We start from the raw sequence: 21,702 nt of genomic DNA, 5'->3' as shown, positions 1-21,702 counted from the left end.
GGCTTCAAGTTTCTGTCTTCCTGTGGAACCTTTGTCTTACTTGAACAAGGAAATGGGTCATTTTTTTTAACAAGTCAGTTCAAATGCAGTTCAAAGCTTCAGCATTATTATAATGAAAGAAAATATTATGGTCAGTTCTCCTGGGTGTGCTTTCATTCACCAGTTATTGCCACCGGTGTAAGCTCAAAATTTAATGGTCTAAATGGACCTTAGCTCCTGGCAAACCATTAGCTGGTCTTTTTTCAGCAGAGATGCCTGCACATTATATGTGTTGGCAGGAGTGCTAGCTAACTACATTATACTTGTTGCCACAACCAAAGTGAAACTTGGTAACAGTGATTGAAAAAAAAAACTGCATTCCACAATAGTGATTCAAGTCGTCTGGAAAAGTTGCTTAAGTTAATGTGCACCCCCCACCCAACCAGACACAATTATACACCACACTGACTGTCATGGTGTCAACCATGCTATTATAACACTAGGCATCAAGTAGGAGAATTAGGGGATAAGAGGGCACAATGCTTTTTGTTAGAACATCAAATATGTTTTACATAAATGCTACATTCCAATTAACAAAGGAGCAACCGATAGTGACCAATGCATACGAAAGCTAATGACATTCTGTGCAGCAGGATGTTGACGATGAGGTGTTATGCGCACAAGTGCACTCTTTCACACAAAATGACAACCTGCAGTCAAACCTTGTGCCAACATTAGAGCTTGAAAAACACCACAGTGGAAAGCAAAGAGAGCTAAATTTGTTGAAAATACTAAAAAATTATTCGATTATTCATTATTCTTACTGTTCGTTAAGTATTCACAGATTGTTCCCTACGGGTGCTTTAAACAGACACCCTGCTCTTATAGTCGTAGCAACAATGATCTGTGGCACAGACAAGAATAAATGCTCATGAAGTTTATGCAAGAGTATACCCTAAAAATTACACCCCATTTCACATTCCAATATGGTAGAAGAGGAAGACGAAAAAAACTACTTTCTGGAGGAGGATACATACCCCAGAATAGAAGAAACAAGTGTACCCTAACCATTGCTGCTGCCGATGTGTGTGCACTAGCAGTTACATATAATATGGCAGTTACAATTGTTTTTCCACAAGCACTGCAAGCTGCTGCCAGTTTACCAGTACACAGCTGTAATAAATTTAGGGAAAGTTAAAGCTCTCTAATGGATTTATCTCATATGACACAATTGGAATGCAATATTCTGCAAATAAGTGAAGCGCGATGTGCCATCCCATACAATGAAACACCTTTGAAGAATCTGAATCACCACCTGCACTCTTAGGCAGTTACACCCTTTGGAGTGCCCCTTCTGCCACGCAACAATAATTCTTATCTGCCTTGAGGCGTTTCGTTTCTTAAAAACGTCACGCCCGCTACTTTCCTGTCGGGAATGCTATCATACTGATAACGCGCATGACGTTCATTACTGGAAAGTACAGGGCTCGCAGCGTTAAAGAAAGGAAAGGCATCAAGGCAGATGACGATTATCGTTGTGTGGTAGAAGGGGCACTCCAAAGGGTGTAACTTTGCCTAAGAGTGTGGGCAGTGACGAGGTAAAAGTGTGTGTTCTGTGTAAAGTAGTGCACCTGTATAACCTAAAGCTGTGGAGAATGCATTTAGTATCAGCTGTGAAGGTTTCTAATTTTAATTGCACACAGTAAAAAGCTCCCTGCAGTTTTGCAAAACGCGAACCCCCTACCTTTTTGTAGTTCAAAGATAATGACATGTAGGGCCATAACATGTACATTATGGGTTTTTTTCCCAAACAATCAAAGTGAATAGCACCACCCTAAGTGTTATGTGCCTTCTGTCTCACGTTTTCTGTCAAAAATTGTTAGTGTCAAATGCTGCGATCGGTAGAGAAACGGATTTCTGGAGCAATATAAAGTATTAAGTACTGTGATCTCAGTTCTTTCACTGCTGGTTAAGCATTATCGGGTCTTAAAGTAAAAAAAAAAAGTGGAATAAGTACATGCATATTTTACGTCACAACCCTCATGAGGTATTTAGTATTCTGGATTATAAAGGATTCCAGATTTACAACGCAGGACAGATTTTATTCCACTGAAACAATGGCATCATGCCAATGATTCTGCATTTTGTGCTATATTTATTTGTATTTAGTTGAGTTGGAATGTGTGTGTATTGTCAGCGATATCGCTTGACATGTTTTAGATTGACTGTTTTCTAAATTTAGGCAAATTCATATTCGCAAATAACCTTGTATGACACCAAGAACTTGCTTAGCAGGAGTATTTCTAACATTTGCAAGATATGAGGCTCTTGAATGCATATCTAAGCCTGGGGTGCACGCCGCCCCCTAATCTCATCAGCAAGTTTCTGGAACTCATCTACGAGGTTTCTTATGAAGAATGTAAAGTTGCATGAACGGGGGAAATAGGGAATTCAAACAGGTGAATTATGCAGCATAAGAATGGCGTCAGCAAGAAGGAAGCATCAAGAAGCACTGTCACTCAATGTGCATAGACTATCAAACGCAATAATTATTTGGGATGATTTAAAATTCTGGCATTGAAACGAAATGTCTTTTAATCTATATATAAACTCTGATTATTCACTCTACTACCACTACCTTCACCAGAAACATTCATAATCATCATCCTATCTATGCCACATCATCCTAGCTAATATTCAGGCCTTCATAAGCTGCTTTTTTTACTGCTAATTCTCTGTGGGAAAGAAGTGCCTGTATGAAGACCATATCATATACTTATTACCCGTTTTTTGATAAATGATAAGGGAAAAACTTCACACCAAAAATGCATTGAGCTTGAGCAAGTTCTATGTTTGAAGCTGTACATTCTTTTTTCCCTTTGCCATCATTGACCCACCTGGTTAGCTAAGTAGACAGAAAAGTTGCAGGAGAAAGGTAGGGGTGCCAAATTAGACTTGTGCCCCAGGGGACCTTTTCACGGTCACTGGAGGAACTGCCTGTGGCCTCGGCATCTTCTTTGAGGGCCATGGCCATGTCTAAGAAACCTTGTCTCCACAGGCTGCATAAAGAAGGATTATTTTCTGAGCTAAGTCTTTTTCTTAAAAGAACCCATTGAAGTTGTATTCGTGGTTTTGCACCACAAAGCTGACACATGACTGGCCACTCAAGACACTTTATGTGTATTCGCAGGCTTATTCCTTGGAAAAACACTTTTATGTAGCACACAATGAGTAACAGTAACAAGAAAGTGTATCAGGAGGCTTTCATATTGCTCTACAACTTTTCATTGACACATTTATTTTATATCTTTGAGATATTTATTAACTAATTAAGAATTATGTAATTAGGCAGAATGCAAAAAATAATCAGAGTATCTCCAAGCGATGGCAAACAAAATTACCTTCATTTTGTCTAGTTACATCGCATTTACATATTTCTAAATCTTGGTGCATGATAGTTAAGATACCCTGTAGATCAAAAAAACAATATTACAATTTTCATAATCATCTCTTGCGTGTTATTGGTGGCTATGGCTGCTTCAAGTTATTCTTTCAGTACGGTACAAGCAGTTTTGAAATGAAATTGTTTTGCATCGAGGGCGTGTAATCTAGAAAATCAAGAAAAAGGTCAAGTTGTGTACACTATTTAGATGTTTAACTAAGAAGCTGCAGGAAAAGTAAACAGGACACAACACCTAATAAACAATGCAAAATTGGAAAATTTAAACTGAACAAGAAACCAGTTTTTAAAAACACAGAAAAAAGCCAGCAGCTTACGTCGAATACACCCTTGCTATGTACTCCAAGTGAAGTTACCGCAATGCTTGGGCACCATATGAACGTAACAATCAACAACTTTGAGGAGAATATTAACACCACTAAATGAACTGGCCTTTGAAGATTCTTGATCTGAAATCCTCAACGACTTGTTCTGGCGTTTAATCTGTTGAGGTCAATCTGTATTCTCAAAAGCTGGCTCTCGGCCATAATTTCTCTAAACGCAACATCAGCTTAAATCTCAACATAGGGTTGACCTGTAAATAAAGTGGATAATGCATGGCAAACATCATGAACACTCTTACATGTTAACCAGAGGGTTCACTCATGCAGCCATGAAATTGTGATGCAGACACGATATATTGAAGCTGGTTTTGTGAAGTGTTTCATGCTTCCAAGGCTTCTTCTCCACTTGTGATAGCTGTCTCCACTAGCTAAATAAGCGATGAGAATAAAAAAAGAAGTTCAGCATGCACACAATACGTTGGCCATTTGCAAGTAAACAGCAGCCTTTTTGGGCGCCCAGGTTGCCTGGTGCAAATCTGCTATGCCACAGCACTTGCGTTACCCAGCACAAGCCACTTTAAAATGCAATGTGTTCAGAGCCCTTTCCCTCTGTTTTTCTGCTTTGGAAACAGTTTACCATGTGTTCAGTAGGCGTCGAGAAAGGGGACAGAAAACACTGTGCACCACTGATTTCTAATATGTTTTGCAGGATGTAGCACACCGCACTAGATGCAGGTGAAGCCAGTGGAATTGCGGTGTCATACAGTCGCTTGTCCTGGAAGCAGGGAAAATGGTGGACTAACTAGTGCGTGCGATCAGATAATATTGCTGCCGAAAAAATTTTCTTTGTGGTTTTTCACATTTTAGGAGGTCTCTACATGTCTGGTAAGCGTTTTTATGACAATCTGAACCAGTATACAATAGTGTTCTCTTACATCAAGTTTTTTCTCATTTACCAGTGTTTCCGTTGCACGCCACGTATGTTAGCGACACTGTGGACACTGCAAATGAAAAACTCTGGACACCTCGAAACACTGCTTGGGTAGTTTATGGCACATCAGGCAGGCATGTTTGGGGAAGAAATGCCACACACCCGTACAAACGAAGTGCTGCCGCAAAGTTGTGAAGCACCAACTTCCGGGACAAGGTTGGCTTCAGTCGAGGGTCCTCGATGTGCTGTCTATCCCCTGTAGTAGAGATCAGTGGTGTGGGCCCTTTTATACCGGCTGTCTTTTCTGGTCGGAACCTTGGCAACAGCTTCCACCATACTTTTTTAAACCTGCAACATGTGCAGAGAAAGTCACATAATGTGCGTTGATTGTATGGCTTTATTGTTCTACACATTCTATGAAATCATTAAAAAATACAGTTCGCACACTTTTACTACTGTATATAGACAGTATAGTTGTTAGACACGCGAACCATTACCATCTCTCTGACAGAATGCAACAATAGAAGCGTACACTGTAAAGCTACACTAAAATTTTAATTGATGTGACACCGTATGAGCATACAGTATGCTTACTGTATGGTCTAGGCCTGTGTCAAGTAACAGTTAATTGTCAATCATTTATGGTGTTTTTTCTACTTATTCTGGGTCATCAAACTGTACAATCAATGTTCCAAGTTTACACATTGTTGGCTTTTGATTGCCTATGTGATCCGTTTCCTACTTACACATGCAGTAATCCCATTGTAATAAGGAAAAAGGGTTAGAAAAACAAATGCCGTGATAATCTTCCACATTTGCTGAGGGCAGGAACAATGGCCAATAGCATGTTATTCAAGCTACATAAATACTCAGTTTTCACACAGCTTAATTGTTCAGCAAGTAATAAAGAGTTATACTGTGCACCTCTGCATGACCAATAAAATCTGACTACTTGACACTGTACTAAGGCTGCTGCTTGGTACTGTTCGGCAGTTCGGCTTTGGTTTTCTGATATACAGAACTCTTTAGGTACCAGTAGTTTACCTTGAGATAAAATGGAACTTGCAGCACTGGTCATTTGCACATAAATAATGCGACAGCAAATATAACACAAGGATAGGAATATGGGTCTCTTAGAAAAAGTACATACACATTATGATTATCATGTGATATGATGCCACAATGAAACAGAACGCAACGCATAGAAGTGGACGGCACTTCCATGCCACCGAGGTTATTGGACAGACAGTACTTCAGAAGTGCCCGCAGCACAATGTGTTGGCGGGCTAGTTGGTGTGAATCCATAAATACTTTGTTAGGCGCAAAACAATGGACACAAGAAAGACGACCCCCCCCCAGCACAAGGCGCTACTCTCATTTGACATCACTTTATTGCGTCACTCCTTTATAGATATTAGAATCTAGAAGAACATGCGCAGTGAGCACCATGTGCAGGGACCACCAACAACTGATCACAAAAGCGCACTCATGCGACGGGATCCAAAAAACCATATTGAGCACTGCACAAGGTTAAAGAAGGCACACTAATGCACTGTGACCCCAATGACAGTATGAAGAAAGCTTCCGATAACTCTCGGGCGGTGGTATCACAGCACTTTTTCAAAATCGTAGTATCACGAAACATGGCTTTGCACTTCCATATTTTACAATGTTGAGCCAAATGGGAACCTGTGCCTGTTGGTATGGATCGCTTATGTTCGCAATGTTTCGTGACACTGCGATTTTGAAAGAGAGCCGTGATACCACCGCCAGAGAGTTATTGGAAGCTTTCTTCATACAGTCATTGGGGTCACAGTGCATTAGCGTGCTTTCTTTAACCTTGCACAGTGCTCAATATGGTTTTTTTGGATTCTGTCGCATGAGTGTGCTCTTGTGATCAGATGTTGGTGGTTCCTGCACATGGTGTTCACAGCGCATGTTCTTCTAGATTCTGCTGTCTACAAAGGAGGGACGCAATAAAGTGATGTCAGTTGAGAGTAGCGCCTTGTTCTGGTCGTCTTTCTTGTGTCCATTGTTTTGCACTAAAAAAGCAATTATGTATCCATTGTGTGTGTTTTAAGACAGCTCCACACGCAAGTGGATTCGAGTAGTGCTGCCCAGTGGTTTAGTTCGCCGCAGTTTGAAGTGCCACAAAATATAAGGAGAGATAGATACCTGCATTATAGTCTTGTTGCAAACAAGAATATAACGTGAAGTGCATTCTGAGGCCAGAAACTATAAAAAAAAATTTAATGATGCACCACTGTGCAGGGTTCTATAGCAAAGTGAAATACATATAGAGTAAATATCACACTGTGATGGTACACAATGGTGGTAATCTGTAATAATATAAAAGGTGCCTTAATGTTACAAAAGTTGGCATCACTTAATAATAGCCCTGTAAAATTTAGCATGCAGGGGCACCACTTGGTTAAACAATAGTGATGTAATGTCTATGCGCACAAGTATTATCCATGCATTTCTGCCATTGTCCAAATGGCATAAATGAATGCGTAATACTTGTATACATAGATATTACATCTCTATTGTTTAACCAAATGGGTAAACTATGTCTGTCTCACACAAAATTATAATTAAACCCTAAATTATATATAGTCACCCTAACAGTAACACCTCATTTGAACTTCACAGTAAGTAGACGCCTGTTGATGCCAGCCTCCCCCAATGCTAAAACTCTGCTGCATGCTTTACAAAGAAATTATAGTGGTATCACTCAACTCTGAAGCTATTCAGGACTGCAGCACTGTAGAAGACATCTACAAATGTCCCATTTCATGTATAACAGCCTGAATTGCTTGCACATCTTACCAAGTGCAAATTAAAATTACTTCTCCTTGTTTAGCATTTTTGCCTGCTAGACCACAATCCAATGTCATCAATATATCAACATATTGCCTCAAAGAACCTAATTTGGCTTATACATTAACACCTTCGCATACTGCCACAGCTGCACTCTGTCATATGCGTTGCAATCATAAAGGAGTGCTTGTCCACCAGCACTCCAATGTCACTAACAGTGATCACCTACACAGCTAAGTAGATGGTCATGATTCAGGTGGCAAATAGCTAAGAGAGAAAAAAAAAATCCACTCACTTTGAGAACTACAATACCGCGATAACTTGAGAGAGATGGACCCATTGCAGGCAGCAGACCACTTGTCAGCTCCAGCACGACAGCAACTTGCCTTCCAGTAAAAGAAAAGGATTGATTAGTAATGATAAGTTACCTTGTTTTTGCTGCGTATCAATACAATCTGACTTTCATGCATATCCACTCTCCGCTTTAGTAATACAACTTAATTATTCGTAAAATAAAAGAGTCTACGATGATACCATTCGCTTCTCTTGTATGTCCAAATTTTTTCGCACTGATACCCCGTTTACTGCTTGCTTACTGACACGACTGCCTTGACTGCCCAGACATCATTCGAAGCAACATGTCTTGCTGCACCGCAAAAAGCTGCACCAAGGAAACACAGCAGAGCAGCCAGAGCAAAGAAATATTTTTTCTGGTCACAATTAAAACGTGCACCCAAGCAAGAAAGTAACGATCACAGGTAGTGAGCGACTGCTGTTGCCTCGAACGTTTATTTCCGTATTTTAACAGAAGTTCTTGTATCGGATACAGTATGCTCTCAAGCCAATACAATCGTCAATACAAGTGCGCAACTGAACGCAGTTTTATTCTACGCTTTTAACGCGAGTGAGCAAAAGGTTAGAAGTACCTCACGGAAATTGCGATCGAGTCGATCGCGCTATCACTGGAATCGATCTGTCAAGATAGGGTGATCCCTTTCCCCATTTATGCGTCATTTTTGCCCTAAGACGTTGCATAGTGGTCTTTTGAAACAATATTTCTGTTCGTGACACCGGCTTACCACACATCATCTTAACACCTACGTCATGCAAACCAAATGAGATTAAAACGGGCTTACCTCATGAGCAAGTTACGAGCACGCGTAGACTGTTGAACACCCGTTGAGAGCAAGCAGGCGATCCGTGTCCAAGCGCATACGTGCACCCAAACACAGGACAACTTCTTCGATGCCGCAGCGTGCAGAGTTTTGTACACGAAGTGAAAGACATCCAGCGCCAATCCCGTTCGAGACCATTTGTTGCAAGATGTAAACGCAGTTACGGCCATTATACCACTCCTTGCGTTTCGGTACTGATTTAGAGTGCGCAAAATTTTTGGCGTATAGAGCACCAATGTCATTCCCAGTGCACCAGCACCTGAATGCTGCAAGCTTGTTTACGTATGCACGTATGCCCACGGCTCTTCGTTCAATTAAACATATATGCTGTATTATTAACTAGAAAGCGCTTAATTTGAGAACATTGCGAGAACACGCATATATTTGCGCATATGATCAGCGTTACAAGGCCCATATGCGCAGCAAACTGCGACCGGAATAGAAGATGCGTATATATATTTATACGATCTGTTATTGCAGCTTTTGGTAAAAGGCTAGCTCTCACAGTTTGTACGCATCTTCATAATGCGTACACTTAGCGGGTTCAATAAAATATTGTTAGCTGAAACTTTATGAGTACGAGCGCTCATTCAGACAGCTTAAATTTTCTCACCATAATACGGGTGTTCGCATAACAAAAATACAGAATTCTGTCTGTTTCGTCCTAAACAATGTATAGCCGTTATATGATTACAGTGAAAATGTCCGTAAAGCTTAAAACAGAGAGCACTTCCCGTATATTAACGGCAGATTTTGCCGTATTTTTGAAATATGACATAGTTTCCGTATTTTTACCTGCAGTTCTCCGTATAATGACGGAAATCCTCCGTATAATGACGGAAATTTTTTACAGTGTGTATACGTGGTTTCATTTCGAGATATATTGGCTAGCGCGGACAATTTATTTCATGCGGCACGTTGCAAACGAGCCAAGTGTGGCGCGACTGCCTCGCTAATCGGGAGAATGCTAGAGGCAGCGCGTGCGCCGCATACTCGTGCTGCGCCGTGTTTCGACGCGCTCGCCGTGTTTCGACGGCGTCATCGGCGAACAGACGACGCGTGCTACTCGGGTGCCGCCGGCGTTACAACGTGGCCGCCACACCAACTGGCGGCGAGCCACTGCGGCAGTCACGTGCCAGTACGAAAACCTAGCCTCCGCTATCTAGGTGCGAGATGTCGCGTTTTTTTTTTCCTTTATCTGCTGACAGCGCTGTGTTTACGTTCTTCGTCTTCGGTCTTAACGAGTGCCATGTCTTACGAAGATGACGACGTCATTCCCACTGAGCATAATCATATTGGTGTGCTCTCTTCAATTGTGGCGTAGCCGCATTCTAATGTCAACGAGAATTAGGAACTGGGTGTCGCCTCCGCGTCCTTATATTCAGGGTCCATATTGTAGTACAAAATCAAATATGGGGCACTGTCTCCAAAAATGTTTCAACCAGGACGCCTCGGTTAAGAATCATCTTTGTAAAAAACAACCTCAAACCATCACAATTGAAACAAGCGCGAACGAAAGCTGAGGCGAGCAGACAATAGTACGAAACGAGTGGTCCGGCTGAGACCAGATACAAGTACGCATCGAGCGGTTGGGCGGGTCCGCGTGACACCACTTTCCCGCGCGCACGTCATTGAAGCGGCGGCACACTTTGGTTTCCGCCCCCCGTTCGAATCTTTCATCTCACAATCGACGTCCGCTCTTTCGTCCTTCGCTGTCCTGCTCGTTCGCTCGGTTACGTCGAGGCCAACGCCGATGCTCGCCGCACAAATGGGCGCCTAAGAACTGCGCTCTAAAAAATGATTAAGAGAGCTCGGGCTTAAGCAAAAGTCGACCGCAGAACTGTTTAATCGGGAAGAAAAATGCAATTGTGAGGTTCTTCTATTCGTTCGTCATCACATCTTACTAGCGATAGTTGCTGGAACATATCTTGCGGCCTACGGAAACGTCAAGCCCGTCCCGGACTGCGCTGCAGAGACGAACGGATTTCGTTTTTGATCGGTCGTCTCGGAGCGCTGAAATAGTGACGCTGTCACCTGCTTGTTTTTGTATTTCGCGGACTTTCTTTAAAGGCAAATACAAGAAGCGTCGTAAATGGTACTTAGTTGCAAACACTTCAGTCGGGCATTGTTAAATGTGATCTTGAACTTTCGTATTTGCACGTTCTTGGTGAAGCCAATATTTCAAAAAGTAAGGTAATCACTTACAATAATTACCTGACTTACAAGTACAAAAAATAACGCAGACTATGTCGCGCCATTCTCAGCACCACTGAGTCGGTTTCAGCCCACTAGCACACTACATCGTTTTTAAAACCTTGGGTACCTTTATCTGGGACACTACCCTGTGAGTAGTGACAGAAACGTATAGCATTTAGAACGGCTCGAAATGACTGGTCATGGCGAGCGCAGTGTCCATTATGTGCAATGAATATTTAATTCATTGCAGTGCCGTTCATGGAATAAGAAAACTGACATGTACATAGTGAATACATTTAGTACCTGGCTCTGGATGAAAGGTAAAGAGCGCTATACATCTATACAGGGGACCGAAAGTAACGAAATGTATTCCACTATGGCATTCCTGGTATGCTTTGTGGAGTTAAGCACCAGTCATTCTTTTGCAACTATTTATGCTAATTAACTTGAATCCGACGTGATCACTGCAGAAGCGACACCGTTGTAACTAGGAGACATTCATGATAATCTTGTTATTATTTTTTCACACTACAGAATATCCAGTGCAGACAGACATAGACGCGGAAGAAGACGGACTTTTCTTAAGGCCTCAAGCGTTACCGCAAAGTTCCTGATGATATGCCTGAACGATGCTCTGTCGATGCAATGTATAATCTTCACATCGTGCATCATAACGTGCAGAGACAAACTCCGCGAAGGCGTTCCTCCACTTTGAGTGCTCCTGTTTCCTCGCATGCATGTGCTTGATGCTGTCAGCGATACTGACCTTTCAATCATCACGCCTCTCATCGCTTGATGCGACGCATGCTTGCTTCGTGGCTCTCACCGTTTCGCGCACGCCTTTGTGCCTGGTGAAAGAAGAATACACTCCACCACTGAGATTCAATTACGTCGAGTTTCCAGGACATTTTCGACAGAATAGTGGGTCCTCTTGTTCCTGAGCGAGTTGGGAGGGGGGTGCACATTGAGTGAAACTCTTCTGCCATGGCGCATCGATTACGCTTACCGGGGAGGCCTCGTACTCATTCCCACTTCCTTGAAGCTGCACACAGTTAAATCCTAGAGCGACGAAATCGCTTTGAAATTTGAGATTGCGCCAGGCTCTAGTTTTGCGATGAGTAAATGGACCTCGCGCGCACACTACCTGAAGAGAAAAAATCCTCCAGAGCGACGTGCACTCTCGCATCGGCTTCAAATGACTCAAAGGGCTGTCATAAATAATGCCTTAACGCTGAGTGCGTTTCCTACTCCTTTCAGGTAGCGACTGCACTCGCAGCATTTACCGCCACTTCGGGTTCTCAGCACTGCGTACCGGTTTTCTGGGAAATTTTTGTTTTGCTTCTGCTACTGTGTCTTAGTATAGACATACAAGTAGAGGCATGCAGAATGTACCTCCCTAATTTCCTGTACAACCCCTACTGGCAACGTTAAGCATGCCATTAGACGAGCAGAAATAACGTAGCTTACAATATGCGTGCGCAAAGGAAGCAGTAAAGACGGACTCTTCCTATAAACTACAGCGTTATGCATGAAAATAAAACTACAAGAGCACAGAATCCAAATCCGCAAGGGAGAAATTTCGCTGTCGCGAAATTCTCCCTTGCCACCATTGTGGGTAGGATAGCACGTGCTTTAAATTTTAACTACCAAGAATTGTGGGAGGAAAACCTAATATTAACAGGTGACATTTTTTTACTATTTTCTTCTCCTTCATGAACTTTTAAAAATGGGATGTTATGGCCGCTGAGCGGGCCGACCACCGAATAACTCGGCAAGAAGAAAGAAGAGAGGAATCACAAAATAAAAAAGGCAATTGAAATCAAATTAGTAAGCGAGTAGCTAAGTATGTTCGTTACGAAAAGCATGGACACCAACCACGTAACAACGGTAGTTATGTTACCTAGAACTTCTATTGTTAAATCTCCCTGAGGGCTTTCGCGAGCCTTTATTAAAAGAGGCCGTCTTTTCCACATACGTTGCACGACAAGCAGGATACGATGCCATGCCACTATTTTGAATGGACTTCAAATAAAACAGCAGCGACGGTAGACATGGCTAATGCGAAGGTGCCACAGCAACACTTGCTACAGCGTCTGCCTTCGGGTTATTTTGTGCACTCTCAACCTAATTCATTATGCACGTGGGGACAAAGAATGATGCAAATAATGTATATGCTGCAGCTTAGCGTAGTTCATAACAGCAGTTATCGTGACGAAATATAAATCAAGCTCGTGTTTAAACATGCGCAAGCGCCATCTACTCGCTAAAAGGGTAAAGGCACACTCTTAATGCAAAAAAGAGGTGGGGCGTGCAGACAGGACACAAGAGTAGAGAAGTGGACAACACGAACTCCGACAATCAACTGAAGGGAGCACTGAGGCGAAAAAAGAAAGAAGACACAAAACTCATCTGCGCAAGCTCAGGAATGGTATCACCACGTGTCAGTCGGGTACATGTGCTGGTCTACGTGAGAGATAACTGTTAAGGCACTTAATCTCTTCCTTATGTGAAGTAATCGAAGGCTGACTCACGCATGCACTTCCACCATTATAGACATGCCATGCCTCTACCATAAGACGCGTATCTTCATTCTTATGGCTGTACAATATCCCGCATTCATCTAACTCTCGCGTGCAGTTACAATCTTGGCAATGTAGGGAAAGATTAGAAGGCGATCCACAGGTTAACGACCTTTTATGTACCATTAGCCTCTGATTGATACACCGTCCCGTTTGCCCTACGTAGAAAGGGCCACAGCTAAGTGGAATTTTATAAACCACACCCATACGACAGTCAGTAAAACTGTTGTTCTTATTGTGCTTACTGGACAAATATCTGTTCTTTTCTTGCCTTTTACCTGCTCCTTTTCCTCTGTACGGCAGCGCATATCTTACCTAGCTTATTGGGAGCAGTGAAAGCAACATTAACATCGTGTCTACTTGCAACTTTTTTAGGCCTGTGCGACACTGAATGAATGTACGGAACTGCCACTACTCTTTTTTTGCTATTACTGGTTTCTCTAATCACTTCCCCCCCCCTCCTCCCCCCGAAACCGACTTCTTTAGGCTCTCAGCCACAGTGGCCACTGCAACACTAGGATAACCTGCTTCGAATAGGCGCCGGACCTGCGCATTAAAACTTGCGCTCATTTTGTGCGTGCAGAATTTGGTGAGGGAAGACTTAAGGCATGACATGGCAATTCATTTTTTTATTACTTTGGAATGCTTGGATTGAAAGTTTATACAACGGCTTCGAAGATCTTGGGGAGTACTGTCAACATACGTGATTTTGTCCGAAGACCAAGGAAATGTCAAGAAACTGAATTACGCATCGCTGAGGAAATTCCTTGGTAAACTTTAATCCTCCTCCATAAAGTTTAAATTGCTCACTTACTGAGGTAGCAGTGGGGAGCCTCAGTGCTCCCTTCAGTTGATAGTCGGCGTTCGTGTTGTCCACTTCTGTACTCTTGTGTCCTGTCTGCACGCCTCATCTCTTTTCTGCATTATGAATCCTTACCAACTAGCTCAGCTTTCTGTCGTTCTAAACGCACACTCGCATGCCCACCGCCGACCTAAACTCTTGTCATATCGTTTGTGCATATAGCGGAGAAAATACTTTCAATATCTAAGGTATGCCTGAGTTCTTATTGGACACGTAAGAAAAATAACCGCATTTGCCATTTCGTCAGTTCGAAAATTCGCCGGCAGAGTTATTCAACGAGAGTGAATTGAAGGTACAAAGTTCTTTATCGCGGTGGCATAGGATTCATTGTGCATACTCCAGAAAACTACAATAAACATGCTAGAGCACGATAGTGTTATCGATGACTTCACTTGAGTGCTTAGTGTTATAATGCAGCTATCTGCTTATTTTGTACAGGTCACCATTTCTCTCTCCCTTGCCTCGGCGCGTAGTAAATAGCAATGGGGCTCACTACAGTGCGTTGTTATTGTAGCGCGAAAAAGCGATTGAAATAGCGGATGTACACGCCGTTTCTCCACCCTTTCTGGGGATACGCAGTTTGTGTGAGGCGCTGTCTCATAGCTCCTTGGGAATTGCGAACCGCGTTGACATGCAGTGAGCCCACACAGTCGATTGCAGACGTTCCGAATCATCACTCTAAAGGCAGTTTACAGCCTTTGGGGCTCATAAGTGTCTAACAACAACACACGTAATCTACCTTGGCATATAAAATGAAATTCTTGGGTTTTAAGTGATAAAGCCCCCATATGATTATGAGGAACGCCGCAGTGAGGGCCCCGGAATAATTGTTGCCCACCTATGTTTCTATAACGTGCACCCGATGCATGGTACTTGCATGGTTTTTACTTTCCACCGCTATCGCAGTGTGGCTGTTGCGGCCGGGATTGAACCCGCGACCTCGGCCACTGGTGTACCGCGCTGGATTGACCCTACTTTCACTTTCTTTCTAGGAAAACTCTGTGCTTGCTACTTTGCTGTAAAGAATGCTATGTTAAGCTAATCGTGCGCAAGCCGTGTGTGACCTGGAAGTAACTGGCAGCCAGCGTTAAATATAAGACAGGCAGCTTGGATAGATGACGATTATTGTTGCGAGTCAAAAATACACCCCATATGGTGTAGACTGTCTTACTAGTGGATAACGCACTTATATTAATGTAGCCATTGCCTCTCCAAGTAGGTCACACACTACCATCCACCAGAATGAGTGTGTGAGAAGTTGCTAAAGTCTCCTAATACTTAACGAATTTGAACTTAATATTGACAGGATGGGCGGGTACCGAAATAGCCGGCGCAGAACCTACTCTAACGTTTCCAAAGGCCTTCAGGCATCCACTTTAGCAGCCCTTGGTGATTTATGTGGTTACTGCAACGTCAGGTGAAGACTGGATTTTCATCGAAATTGCAAGTCCTTGCACGTGCTTAGGAGTGTACTAATAGCCAACGTTTTTCTTGTTGTACGCCTATAAGAGTTTTCAAGGGTGTGCTAAAATTGTACTTTTAATTAACATTGTTTCCCTTCCTCGCAATATCAACTTGTGCCGCTATATTTATGTGACGCAAGATTTTCTGCAAGAGTGCGGAGAGGTGGTGTGTAGACAAGCCTCTCTGTGTCTGCGCAGTCGGTGCTGCAGGCTACGTCCAAAGATGGCCGTCCGGACCTGCTGGCCACCATTCACCAGCACCACTCGATGGCCGGCCAGAGCACCCTGCAGAAGAAGCAGGGCGTCTCGGGAGAGAGCGCCACCTGCCGCACCCTGGTGCTGGAAGTGGATGTGTCGCACCACCCCAAGGACTTTAGGTGGGTCACCCTTGCATCATGCTCGCAGACACTCTTCTATTAACATCGAATTTACTTTGTTGGGAACTTCAAGACGCGCAGGGCTCTACAGGTACTATCGCGCTTTGTACGAGTTGCACAGGAGTTGCACTGGTGTTGGAGTTGCCTGGCTCGCGGCCGAAGGCCAGACGAGCTTCTGACTCAGGGGTGAATCTCCGCATGGCTGTCATTAGCTGTTTTGAAGCAGACGCTCTTTCGACGCTAGCGCCAACGTCCCCTTCAGTTTCGGCCCTAACAGGAGGGCGATGCTTTAGCAAAAGGGCGACACACACGATCGTTTACGTTGTCATGGAAACAGGAACAGCAGCGGCATGGCGCCTCCTTTCCCTAGCGTTTTTTTTTTGTTTTTATTATACCGACCCGCTCCGCTCCCTCTTCGCCCTTCCCCATGCACCGCGCGCCTTTAGTTTTGCTTTCTTTTTGCCTGTCCGCGACGCGTATTTTTTTATCGTGCGTGTACGCTACCCCAGGCATTGTTTGTGAACAGGCGAGTGGTGCGCCGGGGGTTCTTTATGCATTAGCACGCACGCAGTCTTGTCCACACTTTAAGTATGCCAACATATGCCAGAACGTATATAAATTCCCCTTCCAACAAACAGCCATTTGGCCTCGTTTTATTGACTTCCGTTTCCAAAAACAAATATTTTTGCATAACTTGGTATGATACACGCTCAGAAAATAAACAACAGTGAAAAAGTCATGACATGTACATGACTACTAAACAACACATAAGCTCACAGACAGTGAAATAAAAAATAAGAAAATATAACTCCAGAAAACGCGAAGGCCTTTTCATGTCCACACATATAAAATATTTTTATATAATGTCCTAAAAACGAAAGTATAGAAGCGCTTCTGATATGAGCACTGAGAGCTTCTGATATACTCAGAGATATTGCACGAAACTGGGCGACGTGTATGACATAGCCAGGACAAATAAAGAAAGGGAAACTTCACTGGTAATGGCAAAACCAATAACACGCAAAATACCTCAAAAATAGGACAAGCTGCTAAGATTGTTTGACTGATAGGAATACCAAAAAAACAAGAGCTTACTTATAAACCTGCACGAAAGTGTATGAAATGCATGACATGTTCATTACTATTGAACGAAATGAAAAAAGACATGGAAGAACAAAAATAACATTGTACTCAAATCGCAAATATACATTATCATATTATTTTGCACTTGGCCACAACTTCAGTAACGGTGGCAAGCGGGAACAGAAGGCAGTCAGCTTTTCCAGCAGCACATAGAAAACATTCGCAGGAAGGCCTATTGCTCAATCAAAGACCAGGTAAAATAAGCCAACAACACGACTTTTATTTCACGATGAATGCATTGCTTAGCAGTAAAATTACGTCAGTTAGGCACTAAGTCATGCCTACTGGGCACTGGTATGTGTAATGAACACGAACTGCAAAAATCTGCATATAGGACGCTTGCAATACTCATGCTTTCTAGGAAAAAAAAAAGCGTATCATGCCTATACATGAAGGTTGTTCGCGCTGTTTTCCCATCGGAAATTACTGAGATAATACATAAACTCGTACGAATGGTAGTTTTTCAGCTGTTAGTACGTTTTTAGATCGGTGACACGCGGAAAAAGCACTGAGGGCGGAATGGAAAGCTGGGCGAGTTAGTGAAGTTGCAGAATGAGACTTGGCACAGAAAAACAAGTCATAGACCAGGGGAAAATGAGGAGGAACATATTTTTGTCAGCTTTCTCTACCGGTAAGAGGGAAGTGTAGCACAATCAAGGCGCAACGACGTTCAGAGACTCATAGAGCACACACATGCAGAGGGCCGTGTTCGTGTACATGCGTCTTCTTATGCCCTTGAGTCAGTGCGCTCACCTGTTGTCATTAGACACCCGGAAGAGCCTTGCAGGGCTTGTTTTTGAGGTATTCGTGCACCACTGCATGATGCACGGGCGATGCGAGTCGTGAAATGGGTGAAACATCGCGTAGTACAAGCACACAGCTGTCGAGGACCACGAAACTGACGAAACTGCCCACGCCGTTCAACGCACAGCAGCACACGCTTCCCGATAACAGCAGATAACGAAACATGAAACTTCATGCAGCGGGCTAAGCTGGCGCCGGGCCGGCGGGCGCGCGCGAAGGCAGTCGAAAGTGATATAGTTACGTCGGAGAGCAAGGGGAGAGGAGTTGAAAGAAGGGGCGAAAGGGCACGGCCTCCTAAATCGGCGCGCCCATCTAAGAGGCCGTGCAGGGTAAGCGGAGTTGCCTTCCCGCCCTCCCGATAGATGGCGCCAATTACCTCTGCCACGGAAGCGGCAGAGTTTCCGAGGCCAGCTTCTGAAGCTATAGCGCCCGACGGTCTTGATGAAAATGTGGTGCCGGTTTTAATAAAACTCATCAATCTCCAAAAGTAGCGCCAACCACTTCCATCCTCCTCCTCCGCTCGGCGCGGCCTCGATGGTGGCGCCGCCCGTGCTGGCCCTGCCGTAGCATACGACGGCTAACACGCTACCGGAAGAAATCCGCGGAAAAGTTCGTTCGAGCCCTGCGGAGCAGTTTTTTCAATCTAGATCTTGCTTCGTCAGTTGGTAACTGGCCTTAAGGATGTCGTGTTGGAATTGCGGAAGAAAATAGAGTAAAGGACCATTATTTAAGGCGCAAAGCACACGCACGTTGAGAGTTCGTGTTGCTGGAACACGACGCATGCACGCGGTGTGCTCAAACACGCGTGCAATTACCAGAGTTTCAGGTTTTGACAGCCTGAAAGTATGTGTACGTGGCTTTCGTAGGTTCACAGATAGTGCATATGATGCATGCGATACTCATTTACTTAATCGGACGCATAAGAATGTTAACGTTAAGCAGTAAACATCTCAATCCAGCCTTATCAGCGGCCCTACGGTCCCATTCCTGCCTTTCTCGGCCATTATAATCCTGCACACAAAACGTGCGAGTACCCGCTGCTCATGCCTGCAATATTCAGGACGCGTCCGGCAGAAGACGGGATAGAGGTGCAATGCAAGAGGCCTGTGGAGCTAGAGATTCCTCGTTGGTGTTCCGTAATTATCCTCGCAGAGGCACGGTATGTTGCAGCAGTAGCGGGGCGCTCTTTTTGTTGCGGGGTGTTTGGTAATCGCAGTTAAGTACTCCTCCAGGAGGGCTTGGACATGCAACGGCTAACAGAGGCCTCTGGAGAGCACGTCAAATTACAAGTGTTCCCATTGCGGCTTTGGTGCCCTGGAGGCGCAGTCAATAATACGAAATAATGACACGTTGTTACAACTAGTAAATGAAATCTAATAAAGAAATGCAATGATGCCAAGGCGCCAACTTCTGGCGCAGCGCTACCACACCCGCGCGAGAATTACGAAACACCAACGAGGAATTTACCCGCCCACCTACATCTACGATCAAAGTGCACGTTAAGCATCCCCAGGCGACCTGAATAAATTTATCAGGAGCCATCCACTACGACCTCCCTCATAGTTTTAGTCACTTTGGGACGTTAAAAACGTCAATCACCACAAACCAAATCAATACATGCGGGCGTACATTCGAAGCTAAACGACTGCATCCGTAAATTTTAGTGAACGTTGAAAGAGCGTCGAGAATGTGCTAACTTCTGGTGAAGCTCAAAACATAGCATGAATAAAGTCGCTTTTATGTCACAGGCCAGCGGCAGATGCGTACACTTTCGCCGCATGACGAATCTACATGAAACAAAGAGAGCACATTCGAAAAAAAGTCAACTTAAACGCGCTAAACGCACGCACAGCATGAGCACATACACTTTTTCGAAGCGACAGGCGTGAACTGGACTCATAAGAAGAGGTGGTGAGGAACCGTGGCACTTCACAAAGCCGTGCGTTTTTTTGCCACTTCCTCGAAGTTAGCCTGCCCGATCCTACGTATCCACACTTTTCTTCTTTGTGAGTTGCGCTCGCCGGATGGTAAAGATCCTTTTGCCATTGCTGCGTCGGTTGCGGCAACCAAAGGTGCAGCTGCACGATGCACGACGTCACAATTAAGTTCTCGTCCCTAACACACTCGATGTGTTCCGCTAACACTCTCGATCAGTCCGTTTGCTCGTACTTTCGTCGCGCAGGGCCAGCAATAGCGGTCGGTGCGTGCTGGAAAAAAAATATCAAAAGCGTGGCGCCTGCTTCCGCGTTGGAAAGAAAAATATACAAAAGCGTGGCGCCTGCTTCCACGTGACACAGATTGGCCAATGGGGGAGCGGATGAGGCTTGGGCGACAGGAGGCGTGGAGGAGGAAACGTCGGGGAGAGCGGGGTGGAGGAAAGATCTAAGAATGGCGTTACTTTGGGAAATTGAGGGGCTCGAGGTTTTAACACAAGGGCAAGGCACACAAGTTCCAATCCCTTGTCGGCTTTCTTCGGAAGCGCAAAATCAAGAAAGGGGCTGACAGATGGAATAGCACACAGTGGTATAAAGTTTGTAAACAACGATAAGGTGCCTCAGAAACGCTGGCCAACGTTTCGATAGGAGGACCTACCTTCGTCAAAGGCGGCTTCGTCATCCTCGGCATTTTAGTTTTAAAGGGCTAGTGCAGTGACGTCACGTGCGTTTGTTGTCGGTGGTGGTTGGTTATAAAGGGAGAGACTTCAGAGGTAATGAGCGTTGTCACCTGACGACTGTGAGCATTGTTCCCAAGAGCAGACGACAAGAGCGGGAGAGTGGGAAGGCGGGGAGAAACGAAAAGAAAGAAAAGGTGCGAGAAATGGCGGGGGGGGGGGGACAAGAGGGAAGAAAGCGAGAAATAAAAAGAAAAAAATTGGGCATGGGAGGGCGTTGGAGAAGCGACAGGTTAGGGAGCATTCAGGGGTGTAGTTGGCGGCATGTTTTTGTGGCATTAGAAGAGCCGGTCAGGTGGTCAGTGCGCCAGTAACACGAAAGACGCCCCCCCCAATAAAAAAAAGGGTGGAAAGAGTGAGTTGAGAAGCATAGCAGCAATTCGTCGAGTAATTTTGAAGTAGTTAAGATGGCGACAAGGAGTCTTGGGTGCAAGGTATAGGGTAACTGGAAGGCAGCGGTATGGTCTTTCAAGGGACGTTAGCCCCAGTAGCTCAACGTAGGTGTCGTTACGGCGGCATACACAAATGGCGATACCCTGTGTGGCTGAGGCGCTGAAAAAGGTGTACTGAAGTCTGGGACTTAGGAATGTCTTGGTGAGGGTGTTTCAAAAACATATAATAAAAACAGACAAAAACAAAAGAGAGGGGGGAAACGAAACCGGAGTAAAAAATAGGAGGGTGACGTGCGCAGAAGCGGGCGGGGCAGGTGTGCATGGGAAAAGGGGGTCGTACAGTGATATAAACGTAAAAACAAGAAAGAGTATATTAAATTGAGTAGTAGGTGTTGCAAATGGGTCGCAAGCCCCAAGGGTAGCGTTGGCCTGGCGGCCTGGGGCACAGCTGAAAGCATCCGAAGGTCCTGGCAAAGGATGAGTCGACTGCTAACAGAACAACTTGTTTATTCTAGCATCGCAAAAGA

The 21,702-nt window shown here is 44.3% G+C and overlaps 1 protein-coding gene across 1 annotated transcript in view; it reads left to right on the top strand.

Annotated features, from left to right (window-relative positions):
* LOC126518611 (cGMP-dependent protein kinase, isozyme 1-like) overlaps positions 1-21,702 on the top strand; it is a 648,418-nt gene that overhangs the window by 208,236 nt on the left and 418,480 nt on the right. The window contains exon 2 of the mRNA XM_050168386.3: positions 15,987-16,165. Within this exon, the coding sequence (XP_050024343.2) occupies positions 15,987-16,165 (179 nt within the window). The remainder of the gene's footprint in view (positions 1-15,986; positions 16,166-21,702) is intronic.

Source organism: Dermacentor andersoni, chromosome 1 (assembly GCF_023375885.2).
Source record: "Dermacentor andersoni chromosome 1, qqDerAnde1_hic_scaffold, whole genome shotgun sequence".
In the NCBI taxonomy this organism is placed as follows: Eukaryota; Metazoa; Arthropoda; class Arachnida; order Ixodida; family Ixodidae; genus Dermacentor; species Dermacentor andersoni.
The sequence above is the reverse complement of the archived record's forward strand: the minus strand, read 5'-3'. Positions and strand labels throughout refer to the sequence as shown.